The sequence below is a fragment of the Nycticebus coucang genome, chromosome 3 (genome assembly GCF_027406575.1).
Source record: "Nycticebus coucang isolate mNycCou1 chromosome 3, mNycCou1.pri, whole genome shotgun sequence".
NCBI classification, from domain to species: Eukaryota; Metazoa; Chordata; class Mammalia; order Primates; family Lorisidae; genus Nycticebus; species Nycticebus coucang.
In genome coordinates, this window is record NC_069782.1 from 115193913 (window position 1) to 115213492 (window position 19580).

Consider the following 19580-nt stretch of genomic DNA (forward strand, 5'->3'; position numbering starts at 1 on the left):
TAAAAAAACAGTGCGTGGTACCCCATGATTGCATTAATGTACACAGCTATGATTTATTAAAATAAAGTAAAATAAAATAAAATAAAAGTTAATCTGGAATGTGAAGAAAAAATAGATATCCTTTAGCTACTGGGGCTCAGAAAATGATATCCCAAGGTGAAGGCTCAGAAGTAGCTCCTTTGACCTTTTCCTGCCCGCCCATCTCTGGCCTCTTATTCTTCCCTGAAGCAAGAAACTAGAATCCCTCTTCCCCAAGGAAGGTCATAGAAACAAGAACCTTTTTTCTGCAAAGCAAGCCATAAGCCTAAAAATATCATTCTAACCTTCCCCCACCTTTCTGTGTAACAGCTGACCACAAAGAAACAAAACAAAACAAACAAACAAAAAAACCCAACCCTTATTCCAAAGGGTCTTACCCATACTGGGGAGGAAGAAATGCTACAACAGAGAGGCCAAAAATCTGAACAAACAGGCCTAAGTTTCCCCATTCATTCTACTAGATTGCCCCTTTTTTGTCCAATCACACTTCTCCTCTCCAGATGTCCATTCTTCATTAAACCTAAGCATAATAATGCATAGTAAAGCATAGTGTCCCTGCATCTTTAGGTCTTCATTCTGAAAGCTCCAAGTTTTGATTATAAACACATCTGTCATGCTTTTCTCTTGTTAACCTGTCTTTTGTTATAGGGGTATTGGCCATGACCGTTAGGGTAGAGAGGAAAGGAATCCCCTTCTTTCTCTGCCCCTACCCAGCTTCCTGGGTGGGTGACTTGTGCAGAAGCAGACGGCCTGCACTTAGAAGTTCCCTGTGCTTGTTTTAATGCTGTGCTGCCAGCATCTTGAAATTTTTCATCACTTTTGCAAAAACAGGTCCTGCATTTCCATTTTGCAATGGTCCCTGAAAATTATTCCATTGTTCTGTACCTGCTGTCCCATAAACTTCCTATCTATGAGGCAGTAAGTTTAGTATTGAAATGCGTACTATGATGCTTAAGAGATAACCCTAATCCTGAAAAGTGTATAGTCTAGAAGTAGAAGTCAGTGTAGTGGTCAGATTATAATGAAACAAAGTAGACAAACATGTGACAGAGGTGAAGCTGCAGAGGAGGGAATGGTTACTTCCGGAAGAGATGAGGTCAGTATCTGTGGGAGAGCCAGCTTTTAGATGGATCTAAAAATGAAGAGGATTTGAACATGGATGATGGGGATAAAAGGCAAGGAGGCAGTGCGGTGTGGGAAAGCACATGAAGTTCGTTTGGTTCGTATAGAGTAAGAGGAATCCGGGCTAAAAAAGCTGGCTGTCTTTGGCTATAGGGGAATTTTGAATATCCATCTAATGAAGCTGTAAATAATTCAACTGGAACAGTGAACCAGGGAAGGGTTGTAGAGAAAGAACCGGTTGGTCACAGTTATAATTAAGGAAGATTAAAGCTGGCCTCAGGCAATGATGGTCATCCTGTCACCTCTCTAGACTCCAGCCTAGTCACACATTTACAAATTATGTGAGCTGGGTGTTTTATGGAGTGGCCAGATGGAAAGTGACATCAAAATCAGCACCCACCTCTTTTTTTATGCAGCCAGTTAAACTCTGCCTGTTCTAAGCTGACCAGCCTAAAATGTTCACTCATTCTGGAGAGTCAGTTTTATTGTTTAAGGTTTTAATTGTTAGAACTAATAATGAAAACTAAGGCAGCTCTGAGTATAATCTACCTCCCAAAAAAGTACAGTCGAGTTGATTAAAACACATACATGCACACCCACAGAGTGAGACATCTCCATCTCCCCAAGAGTGCTGCTGCAGTCAGTCCAGATAGCATTGGCGCTCGGTCCATTTCCTTGCAAAAACAAACTTACAGAAGCTAAAATCAACATCATAAGCACCACGCTTAGATATGTGGGTCATTATGACAGTTTTGAGATGCACAAAAATCAAGAAATGTAAAATTTTCATGACAGAAATAAATGAAGCCCTCCCAGCAACACCGATATGCCAAGCAAGTTGAAACTTGCATGAGTGAATCAGAAAGGACTCTGTCAACTGTGTTTCTTGGAAGTGAAATAAAGGACTGTGATGCAGTCTGTCTCTAAACTTTCACGGTCACCCACATATGTGACACAAATTTCATTGATTGGAAGCTTTATCAGAGCTGCATCGGAAAAAACCAATAACTCTTATACTTTTAAAGTAAAGGATTAAAATGAATCCTCATTCTCTCCGTCTCCGTCTCTTATCCTACACATGTGTACACACACACACCTATACACACATATATATCAAGACATGCATACCTATATACTCCCCTTTATATCTGACACCCAAGTAGTGTAATTTCTTTATAAATTTGCTAAATTTCAAATAGCAAGTTATACGTCTCCCTCTTCTAAATGTTTCACCCAGTGACATTAAAAAAAAAAAATACCAACACCCTGCTGGCAGAATAACACTAATTTATTACTATTTAACACCTATTGTCCATTTAGCAGGAATATAAAAGATTTTGTGTGGAAATGAAAAATGAATAAAAGATAAAGTAGATACAAAACAAATCAGCCACAAGAAGTATCCAAGTAAAAAAATATTAAAATTGCACCTTAAGAAAATCCAACAAATAATTGTAAAGATGCATCACTAAAACAAAATGTAAATTTGACGTTTTAGCTCCAATGTAACATTCACCAAAAATTAAAATATGAAGTCAAAATGTATAACATTGTAGCTCTCAAAAATGAAATCCTATTTAGTTATATACTTTCTTTAGCTCACATAATCTATGCACCAATATTTAATAATGGTTCTGTTTGTTTTAAAAAGATACAAAGTTACTTATTAAAAAGTCATCAGAATTGTCAATATTCTTTTCAAGAAAAAAATATTTCCTTTAAAATACACTTAGAGAGAAATAAATTCATTTCCGTGAGTATCAGTATATTTCTAAGACATGAAATGCTAGCTCTTTTTTCCCAATTTCCACCCTATATTGAGTTATTATGGTAATATATAATATAAAGGGAAAAAGGGTTGTGATATTTCAGAACTACAACATAAAATGAATTTAATTTGGGAAATTAAACTGAGGATCAAAGGATAATAAGCTTTTTCTTGGAACTTTTCCTTCTTAGTCATCTGACCTTTCATAGGGAAATTCACACAAGAGATGACTCAGTCTTAGAGTGGGGGTCTATGTAGAAGAGGTAACATAAATATATTAACCAATCAATACTTAGCGATGAACTCAATATCCTTTTTGGCTCAAAAAAATGCTCATTTTTTTTTCCTGAGATGCATCCTGTACAAAAGCACATTGAATAGCTAAAAACAGGTGATAAAATTCTGAAGTTCTGACTTCGCCATCTATCATGAAAATTGACACCAGAAAAATAAAAGATCCTGTCCACATTCTTGCATGGCTACAAAAGTGTAGGCTGCTAAGACTGACATAAAGCAAAAAATCTTCACCACTCTGCATTTCTGATAATAGGACTGAAAAGAAAATAAATTAATGCTCTCAAAAAGAGAAAAGAAAACATCCTACCTTTTTAAAAATTCCATGTATTCCGTGTGCTTGATGAGTCCTGTCCTCATCATTATTGTCTGAAAACATTGTCGGTCGATGGCCCAGAGTTTCACATTTACAAGAGCTGGAGAAAAAGAAACCAAATAGAGAAAAATTAATTAGAGAATTTCAACAGTGAACAACGTCCTGCAAAAGAGAGGAGTTGTTCAAGAGAGATAGGAGAACGATCAACCTTTTACACACATTTTGAGCTAATATCACAATGCTGTCCTATTTTACTAAAAAGTCATGTATGCTTACAGGTAAAATGTAGTTTATAATTTTCCGTACTAGTATTATTATCTCCTAGAAAGGTTCCTGTCGTTCTGTGTCCCTTAGGACATGGTGATATCCAAGCATGTCAAAAGTATTTAGTAATTCAAGGCTATACATGAAGAAAATAGCATGAAAAGAAAAAGTGTCCACAATTAATACCCTGATAATTACCTAAAACGGTGTTAATAACTCATATGACCATATTTTAATGATAAAAAGTAGAGGTAAAAAAAATCAGTTTCATGTTTGGAGGACATTTTGTATTATAGAAATAATAATTGCACAATGATTTCCACACAAATTTTGTTTTACATATCGTGATCTGTGTTCAAAATTGTGTGGAAGTTTTCTTAGATAGGTTTGTCGAATTTTAATCTCTACTCTTTTATACCACTGTCTTTGACAATGCACAATTAAATGTCAAAACAGAGTACCACAGGATGTCACCATTTGATCTATTAAGCATATCACTATGGACAAGTTTTAAAGTTTTAGAAAAAGGCAGAGGTTATTGAATAATAGATCAAGATAAACTTAGATTTTAAGATATGAACACAGTAAAGAACCTTGGTAATTGTTTTGGCATGATGGGTATGTGAGGGGTTTATTTTATTATTCTCTGTACTTTTATATGTGTCTTTAAATTTTTTTAACAGAAAATATTTTAAGTTAGCACAAAAACTAATGAAAGCCAATTCATATATCATACTTACGGGGGGTGGGTAGAGAAAGAGTGGGGGTTTAAGAAGGACCATTGATAAGGCCAAGATGTAGTTAACTGAGCTAAACATAAAAAGATGGAAACAAGCAAGTCTCTGTTCTTCACAGTTCTCAGACCAAACCCAGTGGATGCAACTGGGAGTGAGGGAGGAGAGTAGTTTTACAAACGGGTGGCTAACATGTAGATGATATTTTGTAAATGTTTTGTAAATATTTTGTAAAATTTTGTAATGAACATTTTATAAATACAGGAATATTTAGTTACATTTTCCCTATATCTGGCAACTTTAGGGGCAACCTTTGGGACATCCTTTAATTCACTTAAAAAAACCTGTAAGACTGGATGATACAGTCATGAAGAAGTGGAGAAATCAGGACAATATTCCTGACAGATGAAACTGCAAGTAGGAGCTTAAAAATAGGAGGAATTGAGCTAAAAAGAGAGGTGGACAAATTATAACTGGGTAAGGGACGTACATAAACAAGAGCAGAGCTGACAGTGAGCTCAGGAGGCTAGTCGGGGAATAGCCTAAAACGGCTGTGATTTCTGTAGGGTCACTGCACAGTTTGGGAGTAAGTTGATGCAGAAGCCTTAACAGAAAGCTGTTCAAGTCCTTTAAAAGACAAAGCAAAGCAAAGAACCAAAATGTATCAAAAGGATACACCATGGGTACATCAAAACATTTTTAAATGCTTATGAAAAATAGAAGAGAATAAGTATTTCCATATTCATAATCACTCTTAATGATTTTTAGATATTTTGCTGTATAGAGCTACACCTCCCACTTGAGGACAAATTAGGATGCACCAACCAGTTTTGTTATTTTAAAAATCACAGCAATAAAAATAGCTTTTACCACTCATATACAATACATATTTTGATATATACATATAAATATATTTTTTAAAATGCATCTTAAAGTAATGAGTAGAAGTAGAATGTCTCCATGAAGGAAAGCATACATACATTTTAAGGCTTTGCCCTGCAGAAAGACTACCCTCCCAGAAGCAGTATGTAAAATTTCCATTGTAGGCTATTAAACCAAGAGAAAAGACCATTATGATAGCTGAGAAAGATCTATCTCGAAAGGGCACAAATTGGATTAGGAGATACCTCAGCCAACAGAATACAGACCAGCAATGGTGCTGCCAAGTAACAATTTATGACTGCAGGGCAGAGCAGTAATACAATGAAAGCTCTGTGTGAGGAAATACGGTAAGAGGTTGTGTGAGCAGTTTCAGACAAGGAGCAAAGAGCACCAAGCAGAGGCCACACTCAGGAATCAAGTAAGGAGAGTCTTAGTGAATATGGCAGCAATGGGAATGAGAGCACAAAGGTTTGGAAGTCTGTGCCTGCATGCACATGTGTATGTGTTGATGCATGAGCGTGTGTGTGTACTGTGATCAAGCTATCTGCAGCAGTCTAATTCTGTAGCATATACATCAAGCCCAGGCTCTGTCCCTGGTTCCCCATGGATGAACATCCTCTCTGTCCTATGAATTGCTACAGTTTTTTCTATCTGGTTTTGTCTATCTGGTATTCTTCACTGGGGTTTAGCTCATGGTACCAACATGGTTATTTATCTTTCATAGGTCTATGTTGTGTTCCCTTATATAAATCTGTAAGTTCTTTCAGAGAAAAGTCCCCTGTCTAATTTCTTATTATCTCCCTTTCCATTAGGAATTAGCTTTTCCTTTGGTAAGTGTTAGGAGTATTTGTCGATTAATGTAATTTATATGCATGAAGCTCACCTGCCAAAAAAAAAAAAAAAGAATGTAAGCGTAGGTGATCTCTGATGTTACACTAAAATACCTAAACTGAATTGATCAGATTTCATTATCCATGTGTTGAAAAATTCAATAATTTCATTTTACTTTTTGTTTCCTTTTAATATGGGCTATTGTCTCTATCTGGAATTTGCCTTTCAGATATTTTTGCATGATGAACATGGCTTGATGAAATTGCAGGTCTGTTCATGGCCTTGGGCAAGATGCCAAAACCTTTTTCATATTTAGCCTTGGCCAACAAACACATTACTCAAGTCAGTATTTTACAGGTGGGCAAGCATGACTAATAATAATCACCTTGCCTTATTATCAAAAACATGGTTATATTAGAATTGTGATTAACATCTTTCTTCTTAAACAGCCTGCTGCGTACAGCTCTGTTGCTTCTGCAACTTAAAGAGACCATTTTTTAAAAATGTCTTCATTTACCTTTGATCTTAGCTGGTATATTAATCGCTATAGAGAATAAGCACATCATAACTAAAATTTCCATGATTTGCATGATGATTACTGTTGGTGAACATTTAATTCTGAAGGACATAAAGCAGAGATAATAATGGGAAGGGATTTTCCTTTTTGTGCAACTATTTATCTAAAGTTCTTTGCTGAAACATATACAGGTATCATTTGTTGGGGTGAGGTGCATTCCACTTACTGGAAAGCACATAAACTTCCATTACTCTGGTATCTGTAATTGTACAAGTATGCTGGGAAAACCTTCAACATAGGAAACAGGTGGCCTTCATTAGAGGACACCAAGATTTAGAGGAAGGAGCTATAAATTATGCTAGACTCTGAGACCGCACATCTTGATTTGGCTTAAATTCTCCTACTGGGGAATTCATCTGCTGTTCAGTTCAAATTCTGGAAGAATATTGAGAAAGCATATGTGATTATAAAGCACTTATAGACTCAAATATTTATTCAGCCCATATTTATTTTACACCAATATGGCAGACATCAGGACTAGATGTAAAGGATAGAAAACAAATTTACAGTGCCTGCCTGCAAGAAAACTAGTGATCGAGTACAGAAGTGGATGAACTATTGCTCCTGTCAAATCTGGCTTCTGGTCTTTTTTTGTACAGTCTGTGAACTAAAAATGGGGTTCGTATTTTTAAATGGTTAAAAATTTTTCAAAGAAGTATATTTCATGCTACATGAGAATTATATGAAACAAATTTCAGTGTCCATAAATGTCTTACTGGAACACAGCCATATCTACTAATTTACATATTGAACTGAGCAAATGCAACAGAGACCATATGGACCACAAAGCCTAAAATATTTCCTATCTGGCCCCTTACAGAAAATACTTGCTGGTTCCCAGTCTATCATAGAAGAAAAACAAATCAAGAGATAAGTGTTACCATGGGTAAGTTCCTGACACTGTGAATACACAGAAAAGGCAATGCGTACTTTCTGTGGGGTGGAGTGGGAAGAGCTCCCAGCAAAGGCTTAGAAGGAAGAGAATTATCTAAGCCAGGGATCTACACCTAGTGTTATGGATGGAATGTTTGTCAAAATTCAAATACTGAAGCCCTAAGCCCCAATGTTACAATATTAGAGGGTGAATCCTTTGGGAGATGATTAGGTTTAAATGAGGTCATGAGGGTACAGCCCACATGATGGGATTTAGTGCCCTTGTAAAGAGAGGAATATACAAGAGAAAGAGCTCTCTCACTGTGTGTGAACACATCAAGAGAAGACCACAGGAGGAACTAACCAGGAAGACAGACATCACCAAAAACTCGACCATGTTGGTACCCTAATTTTGGACTTCTAGCCTCTAGAAATGTAAGAAATCAGTGTTGGTTGTTTAAGCCACCTGTCTGTAGTACAGATGGTTTTTAATTCACAGTGGTTCCACTTATGGTTTTTCAAATTTACAATGATGTGAAAGCAATATGGATTCAGTAGAAACCATACTTTAGCACAATTTTCAACAAATTACATGACATATTCAATACTTTCTTATAAAATTGGCTTTGTGTTAGACAATTTTACCCAACAATATGCTACTGTAAGTATTCTGTGCATGCTTAAAGTAGAGTAGACTAAACTATGATCTTTGGTGAGTTACATGTTTTAAAAGCATTTTTAAGTGCTTAATCAATGCTTATGATTATTTCAACTCACAGTGGGATATAACCCCATTGTTAGTTAAGGAGCATATTTATTTGTTGCAATAGTCTGTCTACTAAGACACCTGGCAGTCATAGAGCCCCAAGGTGCTCATGGATGGAACTCAAGAGATTCTTGAATATAATGGGGGGAAAAAAAACTTTATTTTTACTACCCTATAACTGAAATTTTGCATTTCTTTCATTTAGAAATCTGAGCAACAAACCACAGTAGTGGTCTGTCACCAATAGAAACCATGCTATTTTTATATCATCCTACATTTGTTATAGATATCTTAAATATAATTTACACTCACCACTACTTTAAAATGATGGCAGTTACTAGATCCACCCCTAGATCTTATAAAAATAAGTTATTATACCATAATTGATTATTAAATGTTATCACTGTATTTCACTATAAATTGTTTCCTTTGTTATCCTAGGTATTTTATTTTACACTTTTTAAAATGTTATTTTTAGAAGGGTCTGTATGCTTTGCCACATTGACAAGTAGGTCCATTGCATCTATAAGATTAAGATCCTTCTTCTGAAAGAGGGAAGGAGGGAGGAGGGTGGGGCCTTGGTGTGTGTCACACTTTATGGGGGCAAGACATGATTGCAAGAGGGACTTTACCTAACAATTGCAATCAGTGTAACCTGGCTTATTGTACCCTCAAGGAATCCCCAACCAAAAAAAAAAAAAAAAAGATCCTTCTTCTAAGCCAAGTTCTGGAGGATGGCATAATCCAGGGAAGGAGGGGTGGGAGTGATAAGGATAGGGCTGATATTTAGCAGCTCTGTATCCATAGGGGCATGCCACATGTTAAAAACTTCAAAACACAGTAGAAACTCTATATCTGACCCCCTCCCTACATTGACCACCTCCTTAAGTTTACCTCATTTTCACAAACTGGACATGCACATGTACATATCAGTAGAGTAGGCCTAGTTCCTTATGTTGACCATCTCTGTATGTTGACTAGTTTGTTACAGTCCTCTGGGTAGTCAACTTACAGAAGTTCTACTGTATGTAGTAAACAGCTACTTCCCTGAGTTCTCTGACTGTTCCCCTGGGCCTTACCTTAGCATCCTCTAGGATACCCACAGTTCAATAACTAAAGGGTTAAGACTAAGCTTAGCAGGTGCCCAAACTAAGCATACCAAGGATACCTCTAGATATTTTTATCTGTCATCCTAGCACCACTACCATGCTTTCCACAAAGAAGCATCTTCTCACATTTAGAAAGAAGAAAAGTAACTTGGAGGAACCTGAAAGTGGTCCAGGTTGCTAAGATTTTAGGAGGCAGTCAGGGGTATCTGAAGTGATAAAGCAGAAATGGTTGCAGGGCAAAGGTTCCTGTTTATCTTGCTGTGGAGTTAGGACTTGAAGGTGAGGTCAGTGAGAAGGGGACACTGGAGGATTGAAAGCTTGTGATTCATTTTAAAAAGACTGTGTTAGGAGTAGGATACATCTCAAGGGAGAGGTAGAGGTAGAGATAGACATAGAGATATGAGAGAGAGAGAGAGATGATAGAGGTAGAGAGAGAGAGATGATAGAGATAGAGATAGAAAGAGAGATAGAGATGAAGATAGAGAACCAGAACTCCCTGGCTGGGGCAGCCCCAGAGGAACTACATAGGGTCACTCCCTACAAAGACCCAGCAACAATAGAGTGATCCTGCTGGGATATAAACTTGGAGAGACACCTCCCCAACTCTGAGGACACCCAGAGGCAATGGTGAAAAACAATCATGAGGCAAAATCAACAGAAAAACTCTGGCAATATGAATAATCAGAGTAGATCAACTCCCCCAAGGATCAATGGGGCAGACACAGCACAAGATCCCATGCACAAACAAATAGCTGAGATGTCAGAAATCGAATTCAGAATCTGGATAGCAAATAAGATCGAATTAGAATTCCAAGCAGTAACCCAAAAGATGTCTTAAGAATTCAACACATTCAAAGACCAAATGACCAAAGATTTTGACACATTGAGACAAGAAATTTGCAGCCCTCAAAGATCTGAAAAACACAGTAGAATCCCTCAGTAACAGAATGGAGCAAGCAGAAGAAAGGATTTCTGACATGGAAGACAAAGCTTTCAAACGCTCCCAAACTCTCAAAGAGGAAGAGAAATGTAGGGCAAAAACAGATCACTCTTTCAGAGAGCTCTGGGATAATTTGAAGAAAACCAAGATTCGTCTTATAGGGATCCCCAAAAGCAACAAAGTGGAAAGTGGCTTCACAAGGCACAGAGTCTCTTCTCCATGAGATTATGAAGGAGAACTTTCCAGACATGCCAAGAGACTCTGAAATTCAGATGGCAGACAGTTTCAGAACTCCAGCATGACTCAACCCAAATAAGACATCCACCAGACATGTCATAATCAATTTTACTAAAGTCAATATGAAGGAGAAAATTCTGAAAGCAGCCAGATGGAAAAAAACCACCATCTACAAGGGCAAGAATATTAGAATAACTGCAGATCTCTCTGCTGAAACCTTTCAAGCTAGAAGAGGATGATCGTCAAATTTTAATTTCCTAAAACAAAATAAATTTCAACCCAGGATCCTGTACCCAGCTAAACTGAGTTCCATTTATGATGGAGAAATTAAATGCTTCAATGACATTCACATGTTGAAGAAATTTGCCATAAGTAAACCAGCTCTCCAGGATATTCTCAGGCCTATCTTCCATAAAGACCAGCATAATCCTCCACCACAAAAGTAAACCCACCCAGAAAATTTCGATCAAATTCCAACTTCCACAGTCGCAAAAGGATTAAAAATGTCCACTGGACTCTCAAAAGGCTTATCAATATTCTCAATTAATGTGAATGGTTTAAATTGTCCTCTAAAGAGGCACAGGTTGGCTAACTGGATACAAAAACTCAAGCCAGATATCTGCTGCATACAAGAATAGCATCTTACATTAAAAGACAAATATAGACTCAAGGTGAAGGGATGGTCATCTCTACTTCAGGCAAATGGAAAGCAGAAAAAAGCAGGCGTTGTGATCGCATTAATGTACACAGCTATGATTTAATAAAAAAAAAAAAAAAAAAACAGGTGTTGCAATCCTATGGGCAGACGCAATAGGCTTTAAACCAACCGAAATAAGGAAGGATAAGGATGGACACTTCCTTATTTGGTAAAAATAATACTCAATATGATGAAATTTCAATTATTAATATTTACGCACCCAACCAGAACACACCTCAATTTATAAGAGAAACTCTAATAGACATGAACAACTTTATTTCCTCCAGTTCCATAGTAGTTGGAGATTTTAAAACCCCTTTATCAGTGCTGGATAGGTCCTCCAAAAAAAAGCTAAGCCAAGAAATTTTAGATTTAAATGTAACCATTCAACATCTGGCCTTAACAGACATCTACAGAACATTTCATCCCAACAAAACTGAATACACATTCTTCTCATCAGCCCACAAAACATACTCCAAAATTGACTACATCCTAGGCCACAAATATAACCTCAGCAAATTTTAAAAAATAGAAATTATTCCTTGCATCTTCTCAGACCATCATGGAATAAAATTTGAACTCAGTAACAACAGGTACCTGCATTCCCATACAAAAACATGGAAGCTAAACAACCTTATGCTGAAGGATAGATGGGTTATAGACAAGATCAAGAAGAAAACCAGCAAATTTTTGAAACAAAACAACAATCAACACGCGAATTACCAGAACCTCCGGGATATTGCCAAGGCAGCCCTAAGAGGGAAAGTTATAGCACTGCAAGCCTTCCTCAAGAAAATGGAAAGAGAGGAAGTTAGTAACTTATTGGGCCATCTCAAGCAACTGGAGAAGGAAGAACACTACAACCCCAAACCCAGCAGAAGAAAAGAAATAACCAAAATCAGAGCAGAATTAAATGAAATTGAAAACAAAAGAATTATACAACAGATCGGTAAATCAAAAAGTTGGTTTTTTGAAAAGATCAATAAAATAGATAAACCTTTGGCCAATCTAACCAGGAAAAAAAGAGTGAAATCTCTAATTTCATCAATCAGAAATGGTAACGATTAAATAACAACAGACCTCTCAGAAATTCAAGAAATCCTTAACGAATTCTACAAGAAACTCTACTCTCAGAAATATGAAAATCTGAAAGAAATTGACCAATACCTGGAAGTACACCACCTATCAAGACTTAGTCAGAATGAAGTTGAAATGTTGAACAGGCCTATATCAAGTTCTAAAATAGCATCAACTATACAAAATCTTCCTAAAAAGAAAAGCCCAGGACCAGATGGCTTTACGTCAGAATTCTACCAAACCTTTAAAGAAGAACGAGTACCTATATTACTAAACCTCTTCCAAAATATAGAAAAAGAAGGAATATTACCCAACACATTCTACAAAGCAAACATCACCTTAATCCCCAACCAGGGAAACACCCAACCAGAAAAGAAAATTATAGACCAATATCACTAATGAATATTGATGCTAAAATACTCAATAAATCCTAACAAACAGAACCCAACAACCCATCAAAAATATACAGCACAACGAAGTGGGATTTATCCCAGGGTTCAAGGCTGGTTCAATATACGTAAATCTATAAATGTAATTCAGCACATAAACAAACTAAAAAATAAGGACCATATGATTCTTTCAATTGATGCAGAAAAAGATTTTGATAATATCCAGCATCCCTTCAGGATCAGAACACTTAAGAAAATTGGTATAGAAGGGACATTTCTTAAACTAATAGAGGCCATCTATGGCAAACCCACAGCCAATATTGTATTGAATGGAGGTAAACTGAAATCATTTCCACTTAGATCAGGAACCAGGCAAGGTTGCCCATTGTCTCCATTGCTCTTTAACATTGTAATGGAAGTTTTAGCCATTGCGATTAGGGAAGAAAAGGCGATCAGGGGTATCCACATAGGGTCAGAAGAGATCAAACTTTCACTCTTTGCAGATGATATCATTGTATATCTGGAAAACACTAGGGATTCTACTACAAACCTTTTGGAAGTGATCAAGGAATACAACAATGTCTCAGGCTACAAAATCAACACCCATAAATCTATAGCCCCATATATACCAACAATAACCAAGCTGAAAAAACAGTCAAGGACTCTATTCCTTTCACAGTAGTGCCAAACAAGATGAAATATTTGGAAGTATACCTAATAAAAGATGTGAATGATCTCTATAAAGAGAACTATGAAACTTTAAGAAAAGAAATAGCTAAAGATGTTAACAAATGTAAAAACATACCATGCTCATGGCTGGGAAGAATCAACATTGTTAAAATGTCTATACTACCCAAAGCAATATATAATTTTAATGCGATTCCCATTGCCATATTTTAAAGATCTTGAAAAATTAATACTTCATTTTATATGGAATCAGAAAAAACCTTGAATAGCCAAAACATTACTCAGTAATAAAAACACAGTCAGAGGAATCATGCTACCAGACCTGAGACTGTACTATAAATTGATAGTGATCAAAACAGGATGGTTTTGGCACAAAAACAGTGAAGTAGATGTGTGGAACAGAATATAGAACCAGGAGATGAATCCACCTACTTACCGTTATCTCATCTTTGACAAGCCAATTAAAAACATTCAGTGGGGAAAAGATTCCATATTTAACAAATGGTGCTGGGTGAACTGGCTGGCAACCTGTAGAAGATTGAAACTGAACCCACACCTTTCACCATTAACTAAGATAGACTCTCACTGGATAAAAGATTTAAACTTAAGACATGAAACTATAATAATACTTGAAGAAAGTGCATGGAAAACTCTTGAAGGAATTGGCCTGGGTGCATATTTTATGAGGAGGACTCCCCAGGCAATTGAAGCAGTATCAGAAATACACTACTGGGACCTGATCAAACTAAAAAGCTTCTGCACAGCCAAGAACATAGTAAGTAAAGCAAGCAGACAGCCCTCAGAATGGGAGAAAATATTTGCAGGTTATACCTCCGATAAAAGTCTAATAACCAGAATCCACAGAGTCCATATATCCTCAAACATATTAGCAAGAAAAGAACATGTGATCCCATCTCAGGGTGGGCAAGGGACTTGAAGAGAAACTTCTCTAAAGAAGACAGACACACAATCTACAAGCACATGAAAAAAAGCTCATTATCCTTAATCATCAGAGAAATGCAAATCAAAATTACTTTGAGATATCACCTAACCCCAGTAAGAGTAGCCCACATAACAAAATCCCAAAACCAGAAATGTTGGCGTGGATGTGGAGAAAAGGGCATACTTATACACTGCTGGTAGGAATGCACACTAATACGTTCCTTCTGGAAAGATGTTTGGAGAATACTTAGAGACCTAAAAATAGACCTGCCATTTATCCTATAATTCCTTTACCAGGTTTATACCCAGAAGACCAAAAATCACAATATAACGAAGACCTCTGTACCAGAATGTTTATTGCAGCCCAATTCATAATTGCTAAGTCATGGAAAAAGCCCAAGTGCCCATCGACCCACGAATGGACTGGCAAATTGTGGTACATGTATACCATGGAATATCATGCAGCCTTAAAGAAAGATGGAGACTTTACCTCTTTCATATTTACATGGATGGAGCTGGAACATATTCTTCTTAGCAAAGTATCTCAGGAATGGAAGAAAAAGTATCCAATGTACTCAGCCCTACTATGAAGCTAAATTATAGCTTTCACATGAAGGCTATAACCCAACTATAGCACAAGACTATAAGGAAAGGGCCAAGGAAGGGGAAGGGAGGAGGGAGGTTAGGGTGGATGGACGGTAAAGGGTGGGGCCATGCCTACGGTGCATCTTAGAATGGGTACAGGCGAAACTTAACTAAAGGCAGAATACAAATGTCTACATACAATTACTAATAAAATGCCATGAAGGCTACGTTGAACAGTTTGATGAGAATATTTCAGATTGTATATGAAACCAGCACATTGTACCCCTTGATTGCACTAATGTACACAGCTATGAGTTAACAATAAAAATAAATAAATTTAAAAAAGAATGATAAAAAAAGAGATGGAGATAGAGACACAGAGAGACAGAGAGATGACAGAGGTAGGCATCAGTTACCTTTAGCTCTTGTAATTAACTACGTAAGTGGATTGTGATAATTATAATGAAGCTAAGGAGGCATATGGATTTGAAATCTCTTAAAGATCTGAAACGGACAGCACATGTCAGGGAGAGACAATTTGACTCTATTCCACAACTTACTAGCTGAGACATATGAATGGAAATAAAATAGTGAAATAATGAATGTTGCATTCATATCATTCAAAAGCACAGTCATCCCTATATTTGCAACTAGCTGCCATTTTAGGGGTGAGAACCATGTAAATATATATACACACTAACCCAAATGACTTCTAATGAGCAAAATGAGCCTGCAATTCTCTTTTATTTGTACATTATAGATGTAAGACTCTTACCTTCAAACTATTTTCTTATACTTTTAAAATTATCCTTGGTATTATGAAGTATAATTTTCTTAAAAACATTATGTAGTCACTTTGTCCAACAGATATTCCCACCATAGAAATAAATGTTCCGGTTTGTTGTGAGTCCAGGATAAACACCTTAACACTCAAATTGCTTTGAGGCCAAGGCAAAGCTTCACAATATTACCAAGTGTCAGGCAAGTAAGTTTTGGGAACAATTTGTCACCAAGAACATATACATATATCTGGCCACAAAAGACATAAAAAGACACTCAACTGCTCTAAACATTAAGATAATAAATGAAAATCACAATGATATGCCATTTCATACCCATTAGGATGGCTACTACTAATAAAAAAAAAAAGTATTGATTAGAATGTGAAGAAATTGGGACTTCTGTGCATTGCTGGTGGGAACATAGAATGGTACAGCCACCATGTAAAAATATTTGGTGGTTCCTCAAAATATTAAACATTGAATTTCTGTATTATCTAACAATTCCACCTCTGGGTGTATATCCAGAAGAATTGAAAGCAGAAACACTAATAGAAACTTGTAAATTAATACTTACAGCAGTAGTGTTTATAATAAATGAAAAGTTGAAATAACCCAAATGTCCATCAAGGGATGAATGGATAAGTAAAATGTGGCATATGTTAATATTTACTGTGAAATATCATTCATTCCAAAAGGGAATGGAATTCTAAACATGGGTGAACATATCTGAAGTTTCTAAGGCAGAGTTCAAATTATATAAGCAAGCATGGACAGCATTACCCAGGTCTTCCCTAGCCTCCTCTCTGCTTCAAGCTCCTTCCTGTCCAGCTTAAAGCTTATTTTATCCCATGTCCTTGCTCACAATGGTCCCTCAATCTAGAATGCCTTTCAACCCACTTGTCTTCTAAAACTCTCACACATCCTGCAAGGCCCAACTCAAAGAAATTTCTATTAGTCAGGATTCTCAAGAGAGAACCAACAACATAAAGAGAGATAAGACGGTATTATTAGCAGACTTGGCTCGTGCAATTATGGAGGCTGAGAAGAGAGAGCACGAATTTGCCTTTCCTCTGCCCTTTTCATCTACCTAGGTCCTCAGCAGACTGACTGATGCCGTCCCACACTAGTGAGAGTGGATCTTCTTTACTCAGTGTACCAATCCCTATGCTAACCTCTTCTGAAGGAACATACTATCAGCAATTGTGCTTCATGAAGGAGAGACATGGAAAGGTATCAGTAGCTTACTCTTTTACCTCTCCTTCAACATCAGCATCAGCCCACAACAGAGGCACTTTAATATATACTTAAGGAATTCCAGAAGCTTCATTCTACCCCTTGTTCATTAATGCTTAAATTGTCTGTGATCACTCAAATACTTGGCGTTACAGAATCAGAAGCTTAGAACAGAGCTTGAGGGTCTCCATAAAGCCTGCAATTGCTTCTCAACATTATTAAGACATATGTTAGCCTAAAGCTAAATTCCAACTGCCAGAATGTTCCCAGACAAATGCTTCATAATTAGAAAAGGCCATTTTCTCTTTATCATGCATCTGGAATGCACCAATGTCTCCACGGTGCAAACTACTTTCCCATTAGTTTAAAGGATATATTTTAACCTTTTTTTACATAGAAAAGTTATCTTTATAATGATATATAATGGCTTATATAGCGTATGAAAAAGATCATAAAATTGGACATTGCAGATTAATCATTATCACACTGAACAGTAGACAATCACCATCAATGTTTTCATGCTATTCCTATGTTGGAAAGGATGTGGTAGAGGGAGCTATCTTGTAATGAAACAGATAGAAATAAAGTAGCTGCTTCTCTTGAATTCTCTTAAATTTTGGTTGACTTCATACCATGCAGAAAGTGACTAAAAATTGGTGGAAAATGATGTACTAACATAACAATTTTTAAATTTAAACTTACTTTTAAATGTTAAGAATACAAAAGGTCCAAGTGGTTGGTGATTTATTTTAGTACATAAAGATCATTATTTGTGGTACTTTTTTTTGTTTTGTTTGTTTGTTTGTAGAGACAGAGTCTCACTTTATGGCCCTCGGTAGAGTGCCGTGGCCTCACACAGCTCACAGCAACCTCCAACTCCTGGGCTTAAGTGATTCTCTTGCCTCAGCCTCCCGAGTAGCTGGGACTACAGGCACCTGCCACAACGCCCGGCTATTTTTTGGTTGTAGTTTGGCCGGGGCCGGGTTTGAATCCGCCACCCTCGGTATATGGGGCCGGCGCCTTACCGATTGAGCCACAGGCGCCGCCCTATTTGTGGTACTTTTACTGGACATTTACTATACACTATGACACAGACTTCAAATAGTTACACTTATATCTGTTTGACATGTAATAATTTGTGAGATATTGTTATCTCTTTTCTAAAATTATGGAATTTGAGTCCCAATAAGGCTGTTACTGCCCAGGTCACATGTATAATTCTAACTTGAAAGTCTAATTTTACTAATATATGTTTCTTTTTTTGTACTTTCTTTCTTTGTTTTATTTTCTAAATCGACAGATAAAATTGTATATATTTATTATGCACAACATGATGTTTTGAAATATGCCCAATGTGAATGACTAAATCTAGCTAAATAACATTTATATTACCTTACATTGTTACCATTTCTATGATAAGAATACATCCATTCTCTTGGCATTTTTTAAATTAACTATGGTTGTCATGCTTATTATACAATATCTCAGACTTATTTCTTATAATTTAATCTTTGTATCTTTCATCAATATATCCCCACTATGGGTGGTGCCTGTAGCTCAGTGGGTACGGTACAGGCCACATACTCTGAGGCTGGCGGGTTCGAAGCAGCCTCGGCCAGCTAGACAACCATGACAACTGCAGTGAAAGAATAGCCAGGCACTGTGGTGGGGGCCTGTAGTCCCAACTACTTGGGAGGCTGAGGAAAGAGAATTGCTTAAGCCCAAGAGTTTGAGGTTGCTGTAAGCTGAGACACCACAGCACTCTACAAGGGTGACATAGTGACATTCTGTCTCAAAATATATATATATATGTGTGTGTGTGTGTGCGTATGTATCCCCTCTATTTCCCCACACCCCATTACCAGCCCCTAGTAACCATCATTTATTTTACTTTCTGCTTCCATGAGATCTTTACTTTTAGATTCCACAGATGAGTGAAATCACATGGCATTTATCTTTCTATGTCTGGCTTATTTTACTTAACATAATGTCCTTCTGGTTCATCCATGTTGAGCAAATGGCAGGATCTCCACTTTTATGGCTGAATAGTATTCCATTGTTCATTTACACCACAGTTTCCTTATCTATTCATCTGCTGATGGACACTTAGCTTATTTCCAGATGTTGGTTGTGGCGACTATGAATAATGCTACAGTGAACATGGGAGTGCAGTATCTCTTTGACATGCTAATTTCATTTCTTTTGGATATCTACTCAGAAGTAGGATTACTGGATCACATGTTAGTTTTATTTTTAATTACTTTTAGGAATTTCCATCCTGTTGTCTATACTGGTTGAACTAATAAATATTTCTACCAACAGTGTGCAAAGGAGTTTTGACCCGCTCCATTTCTGATTTCTGACTAGGTTGATTCATCCCTCCTTAGACAACCTGGTAGCCCTCACTTCCAGGAATTCATGATATTGATGCTGAAC

At 36.8% G+C, this 19580-nt stretch overlaps 1 protein-coding gene across 2 annotated transcripts in view; it reads right to left on the reverse strand.

Annotated features, from left to right (window-relative positions):
* The window catches only part of PRKG1 (protein kinase cGMP-dependent 1), a 1327126-nt gene that overhangs the window by 484066 nt on the left and 823480 nt on the right, over positions 1–19580 (reverse strand). For both annotated transcript variants that reach the window (XM_053583838.1, XM_053583837.1), the window contains exon 4: positions 3534–3639. In XM_053583838.1, coding sequence (XP_053439813.1) covers positions 3534–3639 — 106 coding nt within the window. The remainder of the gene's footprint in view (positions 1–3533; positions 3640–19580) is intronic.